A 20,675-nucleotide genomic window follows, 5' to 3' on the forward strand; every position below is an offset into this window, starting at 1 on the left:
CCCTTGCCCCGATCACCACGTCCGGATCCACCACTAGAAGAAGACATATTGATTATATGAAAGTAGTATGGATGGAATATGTATGGAGTATAAGTGATGAATTACGAGCACAACAACAAATATAGTAGTAAGCAGAAACTAGTAAACAACGTGAGCAATTAGAGAGAATGAGGAGAGAATAGAGAAATTGAGATTGAGAAGAGAAATTCTTATTAACACAAGAATGGGGTAAGGAGAAATGAAGGGGAAGTGGGGTATTTATAGGAGTAAAATTGGAAGAAATAAATAAATAAAATAAAATAAATTCAAATTTCAAATTTTCGGACAAACCGCCGGTTTACCGCCCAAACCGGTGGTTCACCCTCGAAACCGGCGGTTTTTCCACAAAATCGGCGGTTTTTCCACGGTTTTCCGACAGAAAACCGCCGGTTTCTGACCGACACGCATGCCAAAGCTCTGCACCCTAGCCCCTACGCCTGAAAAGCTCCCGGAACCGGCGGAAACCGGTCGGAACCGCCGGTTTGAACAGGCGGTTTTCGTCCTAAACCGGCAGTTCACACCAGTCCCTACTTTGAACCCCTACGAACCTATCCCGGAATTAGCCGTTTGAACCGTTGAACCGGCGGTTCAAACCGCCGAACCGCCGGTTCACGGTTCATGATTTTGCCGAACCTGAACCGGCCCGTGTTAACCGCCGAACCGCCGGTTCCGGTTCCGGGTCCGGTTCACGAACCAGCGGTTAACCGCCGGTCCGGTTCGGTTTGTGCACACCTACATAAGCCCATACAAAGCTGTGGACAGATTATAACGGCTTAAACTGAGGTTCAACTATTCAGCTAGGTTGCATGTGAATGTTAACATCATTTGTCTAAAATCACAAGTGAAGGAAATGAAGGTGGTGGTCTTTGGGTTGGTTGCGGTGATGGTAGTCAGCAGCTGAAAGAGACGACATCCAAACGAAATCCGACCAAGTCGACCACACTATACAATATACACAGGCAATACTAATCAAGGTGCCGACTATGCCCTCGTATTTTTTTTGGCTTCACTGTTTCCAGTATTTTTGTGCCTGCGACAATATTCAAAGAACGTAAAATGCTTATCGGTTCGACCTGCTCATCTTGCTACTTTAGTTGTACAAAGTACCTAGAAAAAAAATTAACAAATCATAGTACATTCAAAGATGTGTCTGAAGAAACCGTGAGTTTAGAAAATGGCCTAGCCTATATCTATCCATTGTACAAACAAAAGAATCAAATACTACTTCATAAGATCCTTTTATAGTCACTCAATGTAATATCTGTACTTTCATCTAAAGAAACGTGACGAATATGTGACATCTTCAGTTTTCCGCCCTTGGGATAAGGGTGCATCGCCGCCAGTTCACAAACACGCCGCAAGATGGACTTTGGCAGAGGCCGCCACGCCACATTGCGCTTCTTCTCTCCATGTTCATTGTGCCGTCCCTGCAAACCGCTTGCTTTCAAAAGATTTCTCCATTTGTCCTGCAATAATTGCAACCAACAAATCACATGTCATTGCTGATATGACAATACCTAAAATAGAAGACAATGTTACCTTGAGATCTACAGAGGTACGATGGGCAGACGCAGGAAAGTAAATTTTTTTTATTTTACTCCATCTTCCAACACCATACTCAGCGACACCATCAATTAATTTTTTAACCTCCGCAATAGTCCAAAGCCTGTGATGCTTCCTCCGACCACTAACTTCTTCAGGGCTCTCCACAGTGGGAGAGTCGTCTCTTTCTCTTCGACACAGTGCGGTTGAACACTCCTTTTTTGGGATACCTGCAAGCACAGTTTGTCCCCTTGTTTTCTGACTTGGTGCTGTGAGACGGTCATCACTTTTCCTTGAAGGAGCTCCATTTGAATGTTTCTCCTTTTTCTTATGACTTGCGGGCATGACACTGTAATTCCTCTTTGCTATATGAGTATTTGTGATATATTTATCCTTCTTTTGACTCGCTGCCAGAGTACCATCACTTCTTCTCATTTGATGAACAGCTAGGGAACATTCATCCCTTTTCTTTTCATTCTCTGAAGCAACACAGTTATCTTTTGGCTTATTCATCAAAATTCTTCGATCTGAACTGCACGTCTGGTATACCGAATACCAACATCATTAATTAGAGTTGAACACAACGAAAATATTTCCATATTAGAAACAATAGAGCTATAGAAGGCTAAATTGCAATGCTAATCAGTAAAATAAACCAACTTGTAGATAGGGCTATTTAGACTCCAAAATAAGTTATGGTGTATAGAAAGTAACAACTTTGGAGCAATGTCAGATCATAAGTTGATAGTCAAAATAAACTTACCACATTGTATGCAGGACTATCCGGACATTCTTTATGCACTAGCGAGCCAAAGGGCACTTGAATAGCTTTAACAGCAGATTCCTCAGCAGGTAATTTGATGGCTTTAGATCCCATGTGACATTTCTTATGATCTTTAACTCCCAAAGACTTATCCCTAAAGCTTGAAGACGAAACCTCCCGCCTTCTTTTTGGATTCCGTGCAATAGGATCTACTACTTCGTCGATGTACCTCTTTGTGGGCTTGCGAGATCTCTTTAGCATAGGATGGGCATCAGATGGACTTTCTGCAGTACACACGGTTAATAATTCATCCTGCCCCTGAACTCCATTGGACTTACCACTTTGGCCAGTCTGCCCACATTCATCATATTTCTCATCTTTTGGATTGGAAAACATCTTCACTGGTTCAGAAAGGCTTGTAGCGTTCTCATCAGATGGTAAATCATCAAAAGAGTGACTTGTAATGTCGCAGACCTTGCCAATATTCTCTTTTTGTGATTTCAGAGGCTTCTTCTCAGACAATTTTTCAGGCTCATGACGTGGATTAGGAATTTCAACAAATTCAGAACTCTTGAGATCAACTACATCATTTTGGCATTCTGGCACTTCCATTATTCGAAATAGATCTGATTTCCAAGGAGAGTCAATACCAGCACATGTAAGAACTGGACTGTCTGAAACTGAAGTCTGCAGGCATTCGCTTGAAATATATTCCAGATCTGTAATACTTTCAGAAAATCCAACACCTGCATACCCAATACAGCAGTTTTCTTTTTCATTGGTTTTGGGTTGGGTGGGGGAGAGAGAGGGGGGTTAGCAATATGAGCCACTTAACGAACAGAAAGTTTAATTATACAATGCGAGTATAAGAATGCTTACCTAGAAGATACTCTTCTCCCATGCTACAGAAATCATTTTGCAATCTAAAATAGCCACCATCATCTTCAGTGTGTAATGAATTGAGAACCTACAGATAAGCATCCCCAGTGAAAATGAAAAAGATTTGTTCTTTTTCTAATAAAGACAGCGAAAGTGGCATTGGATATAGATACATGCAAAAGCATTTATGGGAACTGACTAGAAAGAAAAACTACTGTCAGCCATTAATTTAGAAGAATAATTAATAACGACATACATCTCTATTGACAGTATCTCCCCCTTCATGAGTAGTACCTGTACTCGTCACATCTGCATGAAGCACGAATTATGAGTGATTGAGAGAGAGAAAATATACCATATGTATAAAAAATTAAAAATTGGAGAGTATAATCTAACAATATCATATTAAAGCTAGAGTTGGCATGTATGTCAAATTATCAAAAATATACTGTATAAGTGAGCAGCTAACAACATTTTTTAACTTAAAGATTGGGGAAAAGGCGTCTGGAGAAATATTGTAGAATTGTGAGTCTTCATATGCAGACAGATACAATATGACATGTAGGTTAATCTAGTCAAGAACGGCCAAAAAACATGCTCTGTGCAACAATCTCCGGTCTATTTTTTCCGGCAGTAATAAGAATTATACGTATTCAATAAATCAGCAGGATACACCAAATCAGTTACAATATATATCGACGATCAGCAGCTTAGAGAAATTTTACAATAAAGACTACTGCAAATAGACAAGGGCGAGATATAATTGAACAAATATGCCAAATAATCAAGATGATCACTTAAATATCAGTTGCCCATATTGTTTTCTAACAGGATCCTTTTACCCCATTATTCTTATATACAGAGATAAATTTCAGTAGTATCTGTTCATGTGATACCTACAACCATTTGAACCCAACTGAAACATGAAATCCTCAATACAAATCTACTTAGTCAGCCAGGGAAGGGATATAAGTTAACAACTTAACACTGCAATATATACCAAAACTGCTGGAAACCTCTCGAATGTCAATAGCTTTCTCTGAGATCTTCTCATTAAACCACATGACACTATCCACTGGGACATGCCCATCTTGATGTTCTACATCAACTGTTCCATCTTCAAATTCAATTGTTGGAGGTCCATTCTCCATTACCTGATAAATATTATTCATAGTAGGAGAAGTATTCTATTAAAGCTATACTAGAAGAGAATGCTGTTAAGTTATTTGGCAGGAGTTATAGCATGGCAATTCATCCATAAATGCAATAAATAGAGGGAGAAGTCTCAATGAAAACCATCGAAAAGCATGACCCTAGATAAAGAATAGTATTATTGGTCGCACTATGGTTCAAAGTTTTAACTTAAAATAAAGCAAAATGTCATACTCAGTCAACATTCGCTGTTAGAAGTTACATAAGCACATCTTCTCATAAATTTACAATTACTGCAGATGTACACATTGATTATGTAAATCTACTTATGAAGATAATAAACCTAAGGATTTGAAACATACCTAAAAACACTAAGACTGGAAATCTAAAAAGTCAAAATGAAGTCTTCCAAACTAAATCACATATTCCCTAACAATTAGTATCAGTATGTGAAGGATCGCTACAGAAAGTATTATCAAGCTTACTACAAATTGAGGATACAAAACAGGTAATCCATATTTGAGATTACAATTAAACTAGCCTTATTCTGATGAAACTAACTAGTTCCGCTAAAATCAATCCTTTCTAAAGTTCAAGTCAAGTTGTTGACAATAAAACCCTATCACTCTTGAGTCGAATTGATTTTCATAGTTGATTTAAGAAATCAGGGTATTGAGCCCAAAATTGTAAATGTGATCAAGAGATGCTGACATTCTTCCAATTATACATACAATTTAGATACACAAAGCAATTACACATGCAAAGTGAAATTATTACTTTCTAAGCAAGCATCTCGCATGAGAGCTACGATAGAATTAATATCTTCAACATTGCATGCAACTTCTTGGATAAGCTGAAATCCATTGCAAAAATTACAGTCCAGTTCGAATGAATGCAATAATCTGCACTACTTAATTCGTCGGAACAATTGTAGTCTTGATTGCATTTATTGATTCACACCCTTATCTCTAGTTTAGTGATTTAAATTCAATATACCCACTCTAACCGAATAACCCTACTTTGAAACACTGCACATCTTTGCAGAATTAGATAAATACTATCATCTACCGAAACACAACCTCGCCGGCCGAACAGAAAACGAATCTCGTGAACTAGACATTCGAATGGGAACCCGTAAAAAAAATAAATAAATAAATAAACGTATTGACACAAGGGAATAATGAAGAGAAAAGTAAACCTGTTGGAAAATATCTAACCTAACTCTTCAGCTGGCCGAGTAATCCGCTTCAGTGAGTGAGTGAGTGCGTTGAGAGTGTAGGAAAGAAAAGGAATGTTTGCATTTATTTGGCGGAATTGAAAAGGATTTCACAAAGTTGAAATGGAATATGTTGCTTGGCGTCCGCCGTGGCGACGCGCTGTTATCGTTTAGTGTGACAACGACACCTTGTTGTGCTACACCGAATTTATTACTAGTTGCTTTTGTAGAACACCAAGATTCGAGTCTATGTCAACTAGAATTATCTTCTTTTTTATTTGTTACTCCCTCCGTCCCCCAAAATTCGTCTCCATTTGACCCGGTACGAGTTTTAATAAATGTAATAGTAAGTGAGTTGAAAAAGTTGGTGGCATGTGAGTCCTACTTCTATATATTAGTTTTATAATAAAATGTGAGTGTGAATGAGTTAGTGGAATATAGGGTCCACTACCAAAAATGGTAAAAGTGAAAGGTGACAAATTTTTAGGGACGGACGAAAAAGGAAATATGTGACAAATTTTCAGGGACGGAGGGAGTATTATTAATATCAATTTTCTTTATTTCATAAAAATAGACTATTTAAAAATAATAAATATTTTAATGTTTAATTAATAAAATAGAAAAATGAAAAAAAAATAGTTGGATAGTAGAATCCATAAATGATATAGTAAAAGAAAAATAGAAAATATCTCTATAAATAAATATTGACTATTTCAGATACAAAATGCATTCTATTTATATAGGACGGGAGATAGTACAATACAACTTAGTTTCACTTTACTAGCATAGTCGTTTGCTAAATACTGCTCCCTCCGTCCCGGGCTACTCGCTCCTTTCCTTTTCGGCACGGAGATTAAGGAATGAGTGTATAGGAAAGTAAAAAATGACGGTTGTGGGTGAAAATTTTTATTAAAAATGGAAAGAGTGCAAGTAACTTGGGACGCCCAAAAAGGAAATAAGTGCGAGTAGTGCGGGACGGAGGGAGTATTAGCTAAGCTTATTGTTAGTTGTAAGTAATAAGATTTGTTTTTTTTATCATAATACTCCCTCCGTCCGCCATTAGGAATCCCATTTTTTGGCGGCACGGGTTTTAAGAAATATTAAGAAAAATGGATGGAAAAAGTTAGTGCAATAGGGGTCCCACTTGTATATATTAGTTTTAAATGAAATGTGAGGGTAATGAATTAGTGAAAGGTGGGACCCTATTACCATTTTTGGTAAAAGTGAATCAGGACTCTTATTCGCGGACGGAGGGAGTATAAGTTAGTGGTATTTGATTTAAGAAATTCGGTTTCAATTAAATGTGATATTCTAGGGGTTTTTTTTATTAAATTTTTTCTACTTTTTGTTTTTCATCTCATGTTTAAGTAGCAATAAATTTGCATTGCAGTTTTTTTTCCCTATATTTTCCTTACTTTCATAGTATTTGCTTCATGATATCAGAACTACCTATCAAGGATTTGATTTTATTGCTCTAAGAAGATTAATATTGAAGAAGTGCCTAATTATTGAAAATTATGCGTGAAAGCTCAGAAGAATTTTGACCGCTCTTGATTGTTCCCAGTAAATTTCACTACGGAGGTGTATTGAAAATTACCGAAAGTTGTTTCCTTTGGTTTAGAATTTTATTTTTATCTTAATAAGTTAATGGTATCTTAATCAAGAAATTCAATTTTAGTCAATTGAAAGATTGTAGGATTCTCTTTATTTAAATACCTTGTGTACTATTTATTGTTTTTCTCTAGTTTTCCAAATTTTAATAGCAATAAATGTTAATGTTAGTTCTCTCTATTTTTCTCTTCATATTTGTTGCATCATAACATGTTGAGTTTAATGGTAAAGAAGCCAACGTCTCGAATTGTCGAGTGTATAAACCTAATTAATTCAATATTTGAATTAATGCGTTATCATTTTTGAATCATAAATTTCACAGCTAATGTGCATATTCGTTGCAATAGTAACTCTTTGTGCAAACACGTGTCTAAGAAGCATATATCCTCTACCTTCAGTTGTAGCGCCTAATTTGTATTCAGATGCTTATTTACAAAAGAAAATATGAATCCAACTACCATACAATTAATGAATTGGTGTATTACATCAGTACATGTATATTAATTCGTACAATACTTACGTTATGTTAAACAAAAATATACATAACGTGTACCATGAAATGAGTAGCAAGTAAGAGACAGAGGTCAATAACCTACACTTTCTGCATCATAAAAAAATTGTGACAGAAGAAGCCAAAACTCAAGGCATTGAAAAGTTAGTCATATGATACAACTAATCTTTATAAACTAAACTAGTGGACAACTTATTTCCTTCCCAATTTAACCAAACTGTAGTAAGACATAACCCTAAAACCTATACCACTGAGGATAAGGTTAAGTAGACAAATTACCCAGCGATGAACATCGTACCCTAGATCGTTTAACGAGGCACATCGGGTTATCAACCAAACTCCAGAGAATCTGCATATACAAACAACAATATTGATCACAAGATACATGTAGTTATGCAGAAGCTTGTTTAACTTTAAGTTGAGCTACTGACCTTTGAGCATTTGCTATCAGGAAGGCTTCTAAAGCCCACGTCGGATAGCAGTAATGACGTAGTATCCTTCCAACTTTGTCACCTTTATCTTGATTCGCAATGAGAGTAAGAACAACGGGAAGAAGCACGCACCACTGTGAATGAAAACTGAATTGTCAGCCCAAGAAAGAAACACCAGATGAGATAGCAGAAAAATATGTGAATTAGCTACCAGTTGGGCTTGAGCAGGCTGCAACGCAATAGCAAACACGTATCCGATCCCAGTCACGCAGTACATAAGGCAGAGCACAATAATATAGTTTTCTGGGAATGTTGACCTTGGATTGCTGAAGGAATAGAACATCGAAAGGAAAACCAAAGGCTTGATAAGGATATTGAAAAGATCGATTGTATCCTTGGATAGAAAATAAGCTAGGGTGCTCATGCCAGCGTCACGCTCTCTCTTGTAGTGTAATTTGTCCATTGAGAATGATCTTATGGCAGAAATCTTGCACAAGAGTGCTGCAAAATAGAGACTAAAATAATAAATGATGATGAAAAAAGGTGCAGAAATTTGCTTAATATCAAGTGCTCAAAGACCTTCCAGAGGCAAGCGTCTACGACAAAAGATTATCAATATCTAAAAAACAGTTAATATCATATCCAAAATAAATAACCAAGAAGAAGAAAAAAATCGGCAGCTTGAAGTAAATAAGCAAGTGGAAGTCCACACAAAAAATTCACATGGGATAACTGATGAAAAATCTACTTACAGACTGCAATCACTGAGTACATATAGCCGTAATAGCCAAATGTGTCACCCTTCGTTTTTGAAAGACATCCTAAGCATGCTCCAGCTAGCAAGAGGATAAAAAAATCAGCTGCTTGTAACTGAGCTTCTCGCAGCCGCTGCTTGCAAATTCTGAAGAAATTGCAAGTGAATCAAGGATGAGCAGATGCGAAAGCATTGTATACTATATCACCAGGACAACAACTGCATAAAATTTCTCAAGCTTTATGCAATCTACTAATGAAGGTTATAGCATATGGGTCCCAATAAATGCAAGAGTGAATGAGTGATATGGTAAATAATCGTCTCAGAGGTATGGGCCTCTTGGACGCCGGCTGAATTAATGAAGATGAAAAAAGGAATAATAACAGGAACATTTTTACTCAAAATTGGAAGAACAGAAGTAACCCCCACTAAAGTAGTATTAGATTTTCACAAAAACAATAAAAGAAACATTGACCAATTAACCGCTAATATCACATAAATATATTGTTTCAAGGTAACAGAACAAACAACAGGTATGGAGGTGAGTTGTTAAGTACCCTAATCAGAAACAAAATTGTCAACCCTCATGTCACTTCTTTAAAAACTTAAACATTATAGATCAGAACACCTCCGTACTTGGTTATCTCGAAGGAATGGCAATTCTATGATTCAGTATCGAAAAATGATGAAATGGAAACCTGTAAGAGGAGAAAGCTTACATACCTGCCAAGAAAATATCTATACTGCCGCATGAAACCAGGCGTTTGGCGATTAGATAAATCATGTATTTTAAGGAATTTAATTGAGGGCTCTTGTTCTTCCTCCTTCCACTCACTTCCCAGAGTAGATGGCTCCGCAGTTTCTTGAGCACTAATACTACTTCCACCTTTAGAGGCTGATGCAATTTCATCACAGTAATGTAGCATATCTGGAGGAACAGAGTAGCCATTGTGAAGCATCCACCGAACAGGTAGCTGTTCAGCAGTCACACCAGCACATGGTTTTACGATACCCTCAAGTATATCAATGAAATGATCTGGCGGATTAACACGATCCGGTACATGGATTCCAAAGCTTCCAAAGTATTCTTCAACTTTCTTCACCGGTCCATGATACACAGTAAGACCACCTTTGGCCAAAAGTACTATATCATCGAACATTTGGTACAATGTGTAGCTGAAGCAGGAAAAGAAAGTCATCTTACTTTACTCTCACTTTAATTTAATTATTTACCATATCAATTTTTTCGAAATGAGTGCTCAAAACGAAACACCTCTACTACAGTGGGACGGAGGGAGTAACACTTAATAGCATAAATATGCTGAACACAAAATGCGTGTGAGAGCTCCAAGGATTTTAAATATTTAACCGCAAGAGATTCTTCACTTGGTGTGCAGGCATTATGTCATAGTGAGATTTCAGGTAGAAAAGTGGGTGAACTCAAGGAATTTGGAATCCTAGGTTTCATATTTAGCTCATCTCGCACTCTTCGTGTCAATTGATGATATAATCTATGTCTTTTCAACCTCATTTCTAATGACTCTCTAGTAAAACTTCCAGATTCTTGTTAGCCTTTCTAATTTTTGGCTTTCTCTCATAGCCTTCAAACAAATAAAATACTCGAGTTACCTCAAGTTTACCCACGACAAAGATAGCACCTAGTGCAGTTGAAAGATGATAGGGCATTGGCAATCATATACTATCTATAAACTAAGAAACATGCAGACATCGAAAATAATTCAATGATACTTGATACTTCGATCTAGAAAAGTTTAATTTAAGTGTAATTGATCCATATATTTTGCAATACATCAGACTTGAGCTAGTTGCCATTTAGTCAAAAGATACTGAAATTTAATGCAGTAAGGATTCCATCACCAAGGTAAAACTTGCATGATATATAACTTTTTTGTTGTAATGCATCCAGGGAGGGAAGCAGTAAATAACCATTAGGAGTTACCTGGGCTGGTGAAGAACCATGCAGATGTTTACTCCTTCAATAGCCTCGCGTTTAAGGGCTCTAATGAGTAAGTTGGAAGACGAACTGTCTAAACCAGATGTCGGCTCATCCAAGATTAGCAGAGAAGGTTCCATGACCATTTCTAGACCTACATTTACTCGTTTTCTCTGGCCTCCAGATATACCTCGCTTCTCAACAGTTCCAACTAGAGAATCTCTTATTGCCTGTAGTCCAAGGGCCTCGATCACTCTCTCAACAACAAGAACCTTATCAGCCTTCGGCATGTGAGCAGAAAGCCTTCATTGTGTTCAAATCCAGCAATGAGTTTAACAACATCAGTGCACCAGAAATGACATTAAAAGAATGTTAAGAGCCCAAAACAGAAACAATTTCCATACCAAGTCAAACTAGGACTTAAAACAAATAAAATTTTACTTATTTGAATACAATTAGCATAAGTTATTAGTTGCAGTCTGGAAAAATTCAAGAACCATAGCATGTTAAATACTTAAAAAATTTATTTTATGCATAGTCCATCGTAACCAGCTACAGACTATATACAGTTAGCATGAATTCATTCATGTGTAGTTTCTTACCATAAGATGAGAAAGCCAATGAAAAAATAGCATGCAAATAAAGGACTTTAGATATCCAACTTAATTCATGATGAGTAACGCACACAGTTTACAATCGTATCCCTATAGCATCACAAGACAAAATGATAGCCAAATTAGACCGTCTTAACAATCACCTTGAAAAGCTTACGACATAAATAGATCGAAAGACAAATTGTAGGAATCAGCTCAGTGAGAAATCTTGAATTTGTGAAGAAAATTCCTTTAGTCTCATATATTAGGCTATGGAATGATGATAATTGCTCCACGTGAATTATAACTAACAAACCTGCACCGAGCACTGAACCCGAGATTTTCTTCTACTGTCAAATTCCCATGAACAATGTCATCTTGTGGGACAAAGCCCACAATTTTCTTGTAGCAATGAATGGAATCAGGCTTTCCATTTATGAGAATTGAACCAGAAATATGGCATCCCCTTATTTTTCCTGCCACTGCAGAAAGAAATGTTGTTTTCCCTGCTCCTGATGGACCCATAACAGCAGATATTCGTCCTGGTAAAAGTTTTCCAGTTACACGCCTCATCAGATGTTTGTGTTTGTTTCTCAGAGTTATAGTAAGATCTTTAAAAGCAAGCTCAATGGTAGGCCTTGTCTTCATATCTGTCTCAGTTGCCATTGAAATCACACCAGAGAAGGTTAAGTTTTGTTGCATCTGTTCCATAGCTTTCTCCTTTTCAAGCTGACCATACGCATACTTAAATATTTGGCTCTTAGTGTGCAACTGTTTGGACTTTGGCACTTGCTTCTTAATGTTCCTATCTCCGATAGCCAGGTCAAAGCCAGAGTTAGAATCTAGATCGCTATCAAGTGATTGTACCATCTTAGTGAGATTGCCTGCTTCCTTTTTTGCATTATGAACACCAGTTGGTTTATTTGAGCTAGCTGGAACTGGTGCATCACCTTTATTGCGTGACAATGTACGTGACAGCTGTTTCTGCAAGCCTATGGCTCCCTTTCTTGCCGCATCTTTTGCAACTTGCCACTTTTCTCTTGCATGTGCAGTTTCCCGGGCACTTTTAATCGCTCTCTCTCTGGATTTGGAAATTCTTTCATACCGAGTTGTAAGTACTTGATCGGAGCAATTGTAGAACACTATTAACACCAAGCTCAATGCACCCTGAATGTGGACATCAGATAAAATGTTAGCAAGGAAATCAGATCGATTGTCATCTCCTTTTAATGATTTATTACGAAGGGGCTAGGAAACAAACATAAATATGAGTGGTCAATCAAGATCTAATGCCAAATAGTCCACTTACAATTAGCATAAATCCATAGGCATGCAAGTTCTGTGAGTTAGAATTCGGGTTGCAAGTACTCAACTTGAAGCAAACTGCAAATGATTAAGACAATATTAGACGGAGAAACAAAATTAGCTACAGACTAAATGCATTAATGGTACAAAGGAGAAATGTCAATCTGGACAAACCTAATAATATGAAAGTCTAGTAAGCCTAAAAATTACCATAAGTGGAAACTGATCATCTTGTCAAAGTATAAAATCAATCATCTAAAGAGTCAGCAATTTGTTCAGGGAGAGGATTACATGCAAATGATCAAACCATTCATTTTTATGATGAGTTAGTTACTCAGTACAAGCACCACATGCCATATATGAAAGAGGATGTGGTAGTTCGAGTCTCCCGAGGCATGGTCTTTAAATTTATATTCATTTGCCCATAAAAAATGGATGACATTGACTTTCCAACATAATGCTTCCTCCCTGCCATTTTGACATACTCAAAAAATATCACCTTTGAACATTAACAATTGTGGGTGTTGGTTTAGTAGTATTATTTATAATATTTAAAAAAAGGTGGATGGCATAGACTAATTCCAATAAAATGCTCCCCTCCTGCCATTTTTGCATATCAAGGAACAATGTCATTAAAAAAATCTTATTTGTGAGTCCTGTGTACACCTGTACTATTATAAAAGAATCTAAGAGGTTTTATTGGTGCTTGTCCAAAACCCTATGATGAGTCCTGGATAACTAATAGCATCATATATTTGAACAATCATATGACTCTAAACTATGCACTCTTGAGTGACGCAAAGGACAAACTCCAAACTATGCACTCTTGAGTGACGCAAGATTCCTAAAAACGTACTCCTTTCGTCCCTCTGTAGTTGGGTCGTATTCCTTTTTGGATTGTCCCATTATAGGCTGAGTCATTTCTTTTTTTTGGCAAAAAGTAAACCTATTCCTTATCTCTTACTTTACTCTCTCTTTCTTTATTCTCTCTTCATCTCTCTGCCTTTTTTCCTTTCCTACTTTATTCTCCCTTCGCTTAACTCACTTTTAACATAATTTCTTTAATCTCGTGCCAAAAAGAAAGTTTTCTAGTGCAGAGGGACAAATGGAGTACTACGTTTTGTATTCCGTAATGAAAAAAATATTTCTATTTAAACAAATTATACTATCTCCATCCATAAAAAGTAGTTTAATAATGGATCAGGATAATACAAGTTTTAATGCGATATTGGTAAAGCAGGATAGAGATAGTAAACAAAATTAATTGAAGTATGGTTAGTGCCTTAGTGGGAAATGGGATCCACCATATTAGGAAATTTACTATAAATAATAGTGACTAGTTTCAGTTCGTCTAGGAAACCACTAATAAGCTTTTGAAGATTACCTGTTTCTTCAGTAGAGCCTTGCATGCAGTAATGTCTGGAGTTGAAAAAAAAATGAATGTTACTACAGAGAGATGCGTATTTTCAGGTATAACGAATAACTGCCTGCTAAAAGGTGCAAGAAAACTTCTTCTTGATGGTGCACATACCCTCTGCTACAATGGATCACTTGGATTGTACTTGGACAGTAAGATCCTGCTGCACAAAATATGTCATCACTACCTCCTACACCTGCCCATACATCAGCTCCACCGCATGAATGAGTTGTGCTACCAGGAGGTAACTGATATGCATATCTGCAATTGCTTACCACCTAAAATGTCAAGACTGATTATAGAAATGACAAAATTGATGTTGACCTGCAAAATGAACTTACGGTTCACATACACCAGTCGATTGGTTGAGCTGCGCACGCGGGCAATATGAGCCTAGTGGACAAGCTTCAATATGAGAAAAGCAAAGTAAAATATGAGTTAGTTGCAAGAACTTCACTCATTGAAGAACTCTATGTGACTCATTAAATGCTTCAAATAGGCTTATAGATTTCATTTATTTGTGTGAGATACATACAAAATAGATCTATCAAAGAAACTTGAGGACTTTTTTATCAGAGTACAACATATATGACCCATAAAAGCTTTCGCAACATACTATAACCAAATTCATATAATGAACTGAACTTGAATTAGTACTTTAAGTGCATCAGAGTGGAAAAAAATGAAAAATCCTCTTCAAAAGTACTAATTCAACCTGTTTTAAGCCCTACAAACTCTACCATAAAATAAAAATGGTTAATATGAGGATAAGAGCTCCTTTGGGTGCAATGTACAACGATTTGTAATAGTATGCAAATCACGGTTGTTTGCCGGCTTCATCCACCTTACTTAAGATAAGGTGAAAGAAATCCGATAAATCGTTTCTCCTCTCATTACTAAAAGTTAAACTTATAATATGCATTTCATCTTTGTCCCCAGCTCATCACTGGAGTTGTACCACACTACTCTTGAACTAGTTAAACTATTGTGTCCACCTGTATTTACAGCACGGTCATATGCTTCTTCTAAAACAATATTAGATTATTTATTATTTTGTCTGCAAAAGAGCCAACATTCTAAGGTTGATATGGTGTAAGTTCAAGGTCCCAACATGCAAATCCAACAATCTATCATTGGAAAAATCATATAGAACATCAATAAAAAAGGCAAGAGCAACTTTAACTTCAAATACACTGCTTAAACTTTATTATGTGGTGAAGACCTTGCATTCTATTCATAAACCAAAAATTAAGTTAGATGTGGTCTTAAAATTTGAAGAAGCACTTACGAATCATGCAGGTGAGACCTCTGGGACAGAAGAAACCCGCACAACAAGGTTGACTATCAAACACCCTATCTGGAATTTCTTTTATGTTTTTCAGGTCAGCCTGTTCAGTCTCTGGAATGGAACAAGCCCAACCGGGCTCACATCCAGGAACCCACGAGTTTAGATTACAGTTCCTATTGAGTTTTAAGACTTGTGCATCTGCATCTGCATCAGTTTCCATAAAACTGGAGAAGTAGAACTTCATTTCTGCTGCTGTACAGATCCTCTTGGTCACATCTGTCGAATCAGGCAATGCAATGCCAGAAATTAATTACTATATAGTATTAATGAAGTATTCAACTATTATGCATCATTTTTATAGATTATGCAGTAAAAATAGGTCATACTAACATCATAGAAAACCTCATTTTCTTATTTTTGTTATGCAAAGGACCACTCATAAAACAGCTGAAATTGGTTCAGAATAACACAATCAACTTGTATGACAATTGTAATATATAGTCTATATAACTTAGCAGCCACAACAAGATTTGCACAAGCCTTCCGTTCACATACACATTACACTATTAGAAAATTAAATTATGGATACCTTTGGTCTCTTTAACACAATTACTAAGAAAGTCCAAATTGTTCTCGAACTCAAACGCCCCATCCAGATCATGATCTCTGGGATAACAAAAAGGCAATACGCATATTAACAATGTCGTAAAGAAAACAGGTTGTCGAAATTCAACTTACACGTCCCGCGTGCAAAACCCTAATGAGGAAGTAATCTCCTTGTTGAATATCTTGGTGAGGTTGCGAATTTGGTGGTAGATCATAGAGGTGACAACCGGCAGCACTGCAGGGTTGCCCGTCTTTGAATACTCGTCCTCACCCTGGCACCACACGCCCCGCAGAGAAGAAGCTGCGATCAGAACCGAAATCCACACCAGCAGCGATGCAACTCGAGAGGAATTTCCCCTAATTCCACTCATTTCAATCGTGTGAATCTTTACAGCACTCGAACATAAGGATAACCATCAAAACGATTGCGTAGAAATTTCCGAAGTTTGTTCGTGGATTTTTCCAGCGTAATGGCCCTCGGTTAAAGTCGTAGCTGCGCGACTGTACATTTTAGAGCACGGGCTCCAACAATTGATGTATGAAGAAATGAACGAGTGTTTTTCCAAATTGCTTGGGAGGAAATTGGGGATACGAAAAAAGCTTTTCTGGTTGATTTTTTTTGTCCAAGTTGAGGTTCGAGAACGAATGCTTCCATGGAGATAGGAGGAAGAGTTGGCGGGGAGAGATTGATGGCGCTAATTTTGGACTCAAACAAATCGGGAGATTTCTATTTTTAGCCTATATAGGATTATTGAATTGTAATTTCCTTTCATGGAGTTTGTATTTCTCTGTTTCTTCAAGTGAATGTGACTTGACATATATTATCCATCCTTTATTATAGGAATGAGCTTTAAATATGAAGTAAAATAAATACAGTATGAATTTATTTACGAAATAATAAAAATAAGAGTTAACTATATGCTTAGTTTAGTTCCTAGGATTTCTACATATCCCATGATTAGTTTCTAGCATTTATATTATTGAGTTAACTACCCTAATAGTCCATAATCTATACATATATAAAAGTTGAGTTTTGGGGGCATTTTGGGAATTTAAAATTTTGGTTTGGGATAATAATGTGCCATTATAAATATTTAAATGAAATTATAATTTGTACGGTTTTTATTGTTGTTATTTAGCTTTAATGACATTATCATTAGATTAGCCGGCAGTTTTTAAAAAAACGCCATATTGATATTTAGCCATATCATTTAATTAGGAATATTTGAATTGTCGTTACTTTTTATAAATGATAAATATGGCTACTATTTGCAAATAAGTACTATAAATATAATTATCATCACTTTAAATCTTACATTAAATATTTGTTCATATAGCAGGCTACTTATATTCCCGATATTGAAATTTTATTCAAAGATATAAATAAATTACTTTTACGTTTAGATAAGTTAAAAAAATATCTTAATTATATATTATAAAGTAATTAATAGCCAAAATTTGAAAATGGAAACTTTCACGGATAAGGGCAGCCAAGGGTCCTTTATCCCACCACTCCATTTTCATACTACTTTTATTAGTCAATTATTTGAAAATTAAATAGCTGCGCATTGATCACCTTTTGTTATTGCTAATTGCATTGATCAACGTTACCTTTGCCAATTAATTTCTTCATACGTTCCCAGGCTTTTCTACTTCCTACACAATCGAACCATTAATTTCTTTTATGGCTAGCAATTTTTTTCTCCATAAATTTTCTCACTTATTGAATCATCACACATCATAAAACAATTTCCCTCTCATGACTACAAATGTAAAAAAAAATGGCTTTCTCCACCTCCAGAACCTCTATGAGATTCTGACTAAATGAAAATTAACACTCTTTTTCCTCCATTAGGTATTAGGAATTCTCCAACGTATCATCATACTGGGGTTTTGAATCATTATGCTAAGAGTCTCTTATATTATCTTGCAGGTATTAGGATCTATTACATTGACGATGTTTGGTGACTTTACAACTAAGGCTACAATTGTTCAAGCCGGGCATGCAGCAATATTGATAATCTATACATAATGATGAAGGTTAGCTCTAACTCTAATGCATAGTATTATGTAATTTTGATGTAGCTTTCCATTGCTTATTATCTACTATGTTGGTTGAGTTATCCTATGCAGTTCTCATGTTAAAACATGGTTTGGTTTGTAACTTTATATAATGGAAGGGAATGACTTGGTTGTGAATAATGAAATAACTCTACTCATATCCCTCACTAAAATCTTTTGAGCTTACCACACTAGATTGGTCGGAATCTAACAGTCTCTTTATAAACTTGGACATGATCCTATTTTCTTTGTGTTAATCTATTAATAATATTTATATTGCACCCTTAATTTGTTTTTTGTTTTTTTTTATCTATTTGTGATTGGAGACTTGTTTTTTCTCTCTTATTTATATTGCCCTTAATTTGTTTTCTATACATATATAAAGGGGGAGTTTTGGGGTATTTATGGAATTATCATTTAAGCTTAAATATATAATTTAAATACTACAATCTAGACATTTAAGAATAAAAACTTTCTCACATTTTTTATTTATTTGTGTAGTAATTAGAGAAATGAAAAGGTTCCCATGATCTCCTTCCACAACTCACGCCATTATTTATGTAGTAACTAGAGAAATGAAAAGGTTTTTATGCATTTGTGTAATAATTAGAAAAATGAAAAGGTTTTATTTATATAAAACAAGTTACGTACATGATACACTCTAAGAAAAATCAATCTATTTAGTAGTATTGTTGGAAAATGATGGTTTCAATTAATTTAATATTATGTGGTGTTTAATTTTCTTTTATGTATTTTCTTGAATATTGTTGTGTTCGATTTATGGTTGGAAATGTTTCGATACTATGATCCATTACTAACATTACATTATAATCATGCATATGTTTCCATACTAAATTATCTAATCTAACAAAGCGTGCGAAAAAATCAAGCGGTCAAATTTAAAAACAATGTGCTTTGTCTCTTCACTTCCACTTGAATAATTTGAAAGGTCACAAGATATAAAGGATATTTATTATTAATTTAATTTACAATAAATAATACTATACCATTGAGTTACTATCAAATCTTCTATAAATACCAATTCTATTAATAAAAAAAAACTATTTCAGTAAAGATGCTTCTGTCCGTCAAATCATGTGGAGTATTATCTTTCTCTCCCAGCTATTTAATCTAATTTGTGTTTTTAATTATGTTATTTTACTTTTGATGTTTATCTTATTTTAGTTTCTTATCTTTCCTTTTTATTACTGTATTTTATTCTATTCATTATATTATTGCAACAATTAAAAAATATATGTGGGCAACTATTTTGTAAAATCTTCACTTATTTTTGCAGGTATACTTTTGCCTTGAGAAAGCTTCAAAAGTAACAATTCTGCACCAAGATATGAATCCACAACCTGTTGGTTTGAAAAAATAGATATTATCATATGGGAAGACATAGTTTAGTTGGAGATTTGCGGCTATTCAGTTTTACCTTACTTAACTCGTAGAATTATCGCATCACCGATTACTCAATATGTATGAAATTATAAACAATTCAAGATATTGACAGACTGGTTTACCTCTCTTGCTTTCATTCTTGCTTTCAAGAACTACATTACTGCTTTCATACTTGCTTTCAAGAGCAACATTATGAAGTTACAATTTTTCTTATATGCAATTTTTCTTAGGCATATTAGAATTTCATTGGCTAGTGAAAAAAACTTGAATTTCATAAAACAATTAAATTGAAGCATGGAATTTGAAAACCTGCTAATAATGATCCATTGCTTTCCACGTCTATTGCTTGCGCAACATGAAGCATGGAGTTTGCGAGAAAATTAATAATATAATACAAATTTATTTAATTCAATCAGTTAATTTTCTTTCTCATTTTTAGCGTCTTTTCATATTTCATTACTTTGATTAATAATAAAATATAAAATACAATCCAGTAAAATTTAACCGTAGTTAATAACGTATTGATATAAAATTTAAAATTGCCAATTTGTGGGGTTTTAATATTGAGGAAATTAAAAAGTTTTATTTAATTCTAATCATTAGTGGACAAAATGAAAAGTTTTGGTTTTTACTGAATTTTGATTGAGGTTTCAACATCCCCATGATATTATATTTACGGAGATTTAATATTGCCATTGATTGGTATTTATAAGTATGAGGAATAACGACCTTTTGTTGTATGAGTATGCGGATTAACCGAAAGGTTGTAAAGTAAATTCTGAGATTATTGCTTCAATGGCCTTCCATTTCATTTTCCAAAATTTATTATACATTTATTCGTTACTCATTTCATACAAATACAATGGCGGAAATTATTGTCATTCATTTTCCAAAATTTGATAACATTTACGTAACGCTTAGTTTTTAATTTTTGAGAAATTAAAAGGTTTTAAAATTTTTAATAATTGGTGAAGAAAGTGAAAAAGTTTTGAGGAGTTATCTTCTATTTTTTGGACTATAAATATATGACATTTGGTAATTTATCCACTTACATATTTTTTTTCATCACGTTTTTCACTCCCTCCATATTTTCCATTACTCTTCTTGTTTAACATGAAGTTATGATATTCTTTTTTATTTTTTTCTATT

General features: G+C 35.2%; 2 protein-coding genes across 8 annotated transcripts; both read right to left on the bottom strand.

Annotated features, from left to right (window-relative positions):
- Positions 1 to 1,158: 1,158 nt before the first annotated feature.
- Positions 1,159 to 5,717, bottom strand: LOC121792225. Of its 6 annotated transcripts, none has more exons than XM_042190094.1 (7): positions 5,593 to 5,717; positions 4,224 to 4,377; positions 3,480 to 3,532; positions 3,224 to 3,311; positions 2,345 to 3,114; positions 1,579 to 2,121; positions 1,159 to 1,505 (listed from the first exon to the last, which is right to left on the bottom strand). In XM_042190094.1, exons 2-7 carry the CDS (start codon positions 4,372 to 4,374, stop codon positions 1,266 to 1,268), a joined length of 1,845 nt encoding a protein of 614 aa, XP_042046028.1. In that variant the 5' UTR covers positions 4,375 to 4,377; positions 5,593 to 5,717; the 3' UTR covers positions 1,159 to 1,265. The 6 variants fall into 6 exon arrangements, with proteins under 6 accessions (XP_042046028.1, XP_042046027.1, XP_042046030.1 ...); XM_042190093.1 differs by having other exon boundaries at positions 5,574 to 5,695; XM_042190096.1 differs by lacking the exon at positions 4,224 to 4,377 and having other exon boundaries at positions 5,574 to 5,647.
- A 1,914-nt stretch (positions 5,718 to 7,631) lies between these two features.
- On the bottom strand, positions 7,632 to 16,837 carry LOC121792216 (putative white-brown complex homolog protein 30). 2 transcript variants are annotated; one of them, XM_042190076.1, is made up of 14 exons: positions 16,194 to 16,837; positions 16,045 to 16,121; positions 15,456 to 15,731; positions 14,509 to 14,572; positions 14,282 to 14,428; positions 14,135 to 14,169; positions 12,755 to 12,828; positions 11,762 to 12,612; positions 10,859 to 11,155; positions 9,622 to 10,074; positions 8,897 to 9,045; positions 8,356 to 8,645; positions 8,145 to 8,278; positions 7,632 to 8,062 (listed from the first exon to the last, which is right to left on the bottom strand). In XM_042190076.1, the coding sequence occupies exons 1-14, from the start codon at positions 16,430 to 16,432 to the stop codon at positions 7,906 to 7,908; spliced, it is 3,243 nt and encodes a 1,080-aa protein (XP_042046010.1). In that variant the 5' UTR covers positions 16,433 to 16,837; the 3' UTR covers positions 7,632 to 7,905. The 2 variants fall into 2 exon arrangements, with proteins under 2 accessions (XP_042046010.1, XP_042046011.1); XM_042190077.1 differs by lacking the exon at positions 16,045 to 16,121 and having other exon boundaries at positions 16,194 to 16,332.
- Between the last annotated feature and the right edge of the window lie 3,838 nt (positions 16,838 to 20,675).

Source organism: Salvia splendens, chromosome 2 (assembly GCF_004379255.2).
Source record: "Salvia splendens isolate huo1 chromosome 2, SspV2, whole genome shotgun sequence".
Lineage (NCBI taxonomy): Eukaryota > Viridiplantae > Streptophyta > Magnoliopsida > Lamiales > Lamiaceae > Salvia > Salvia splendens.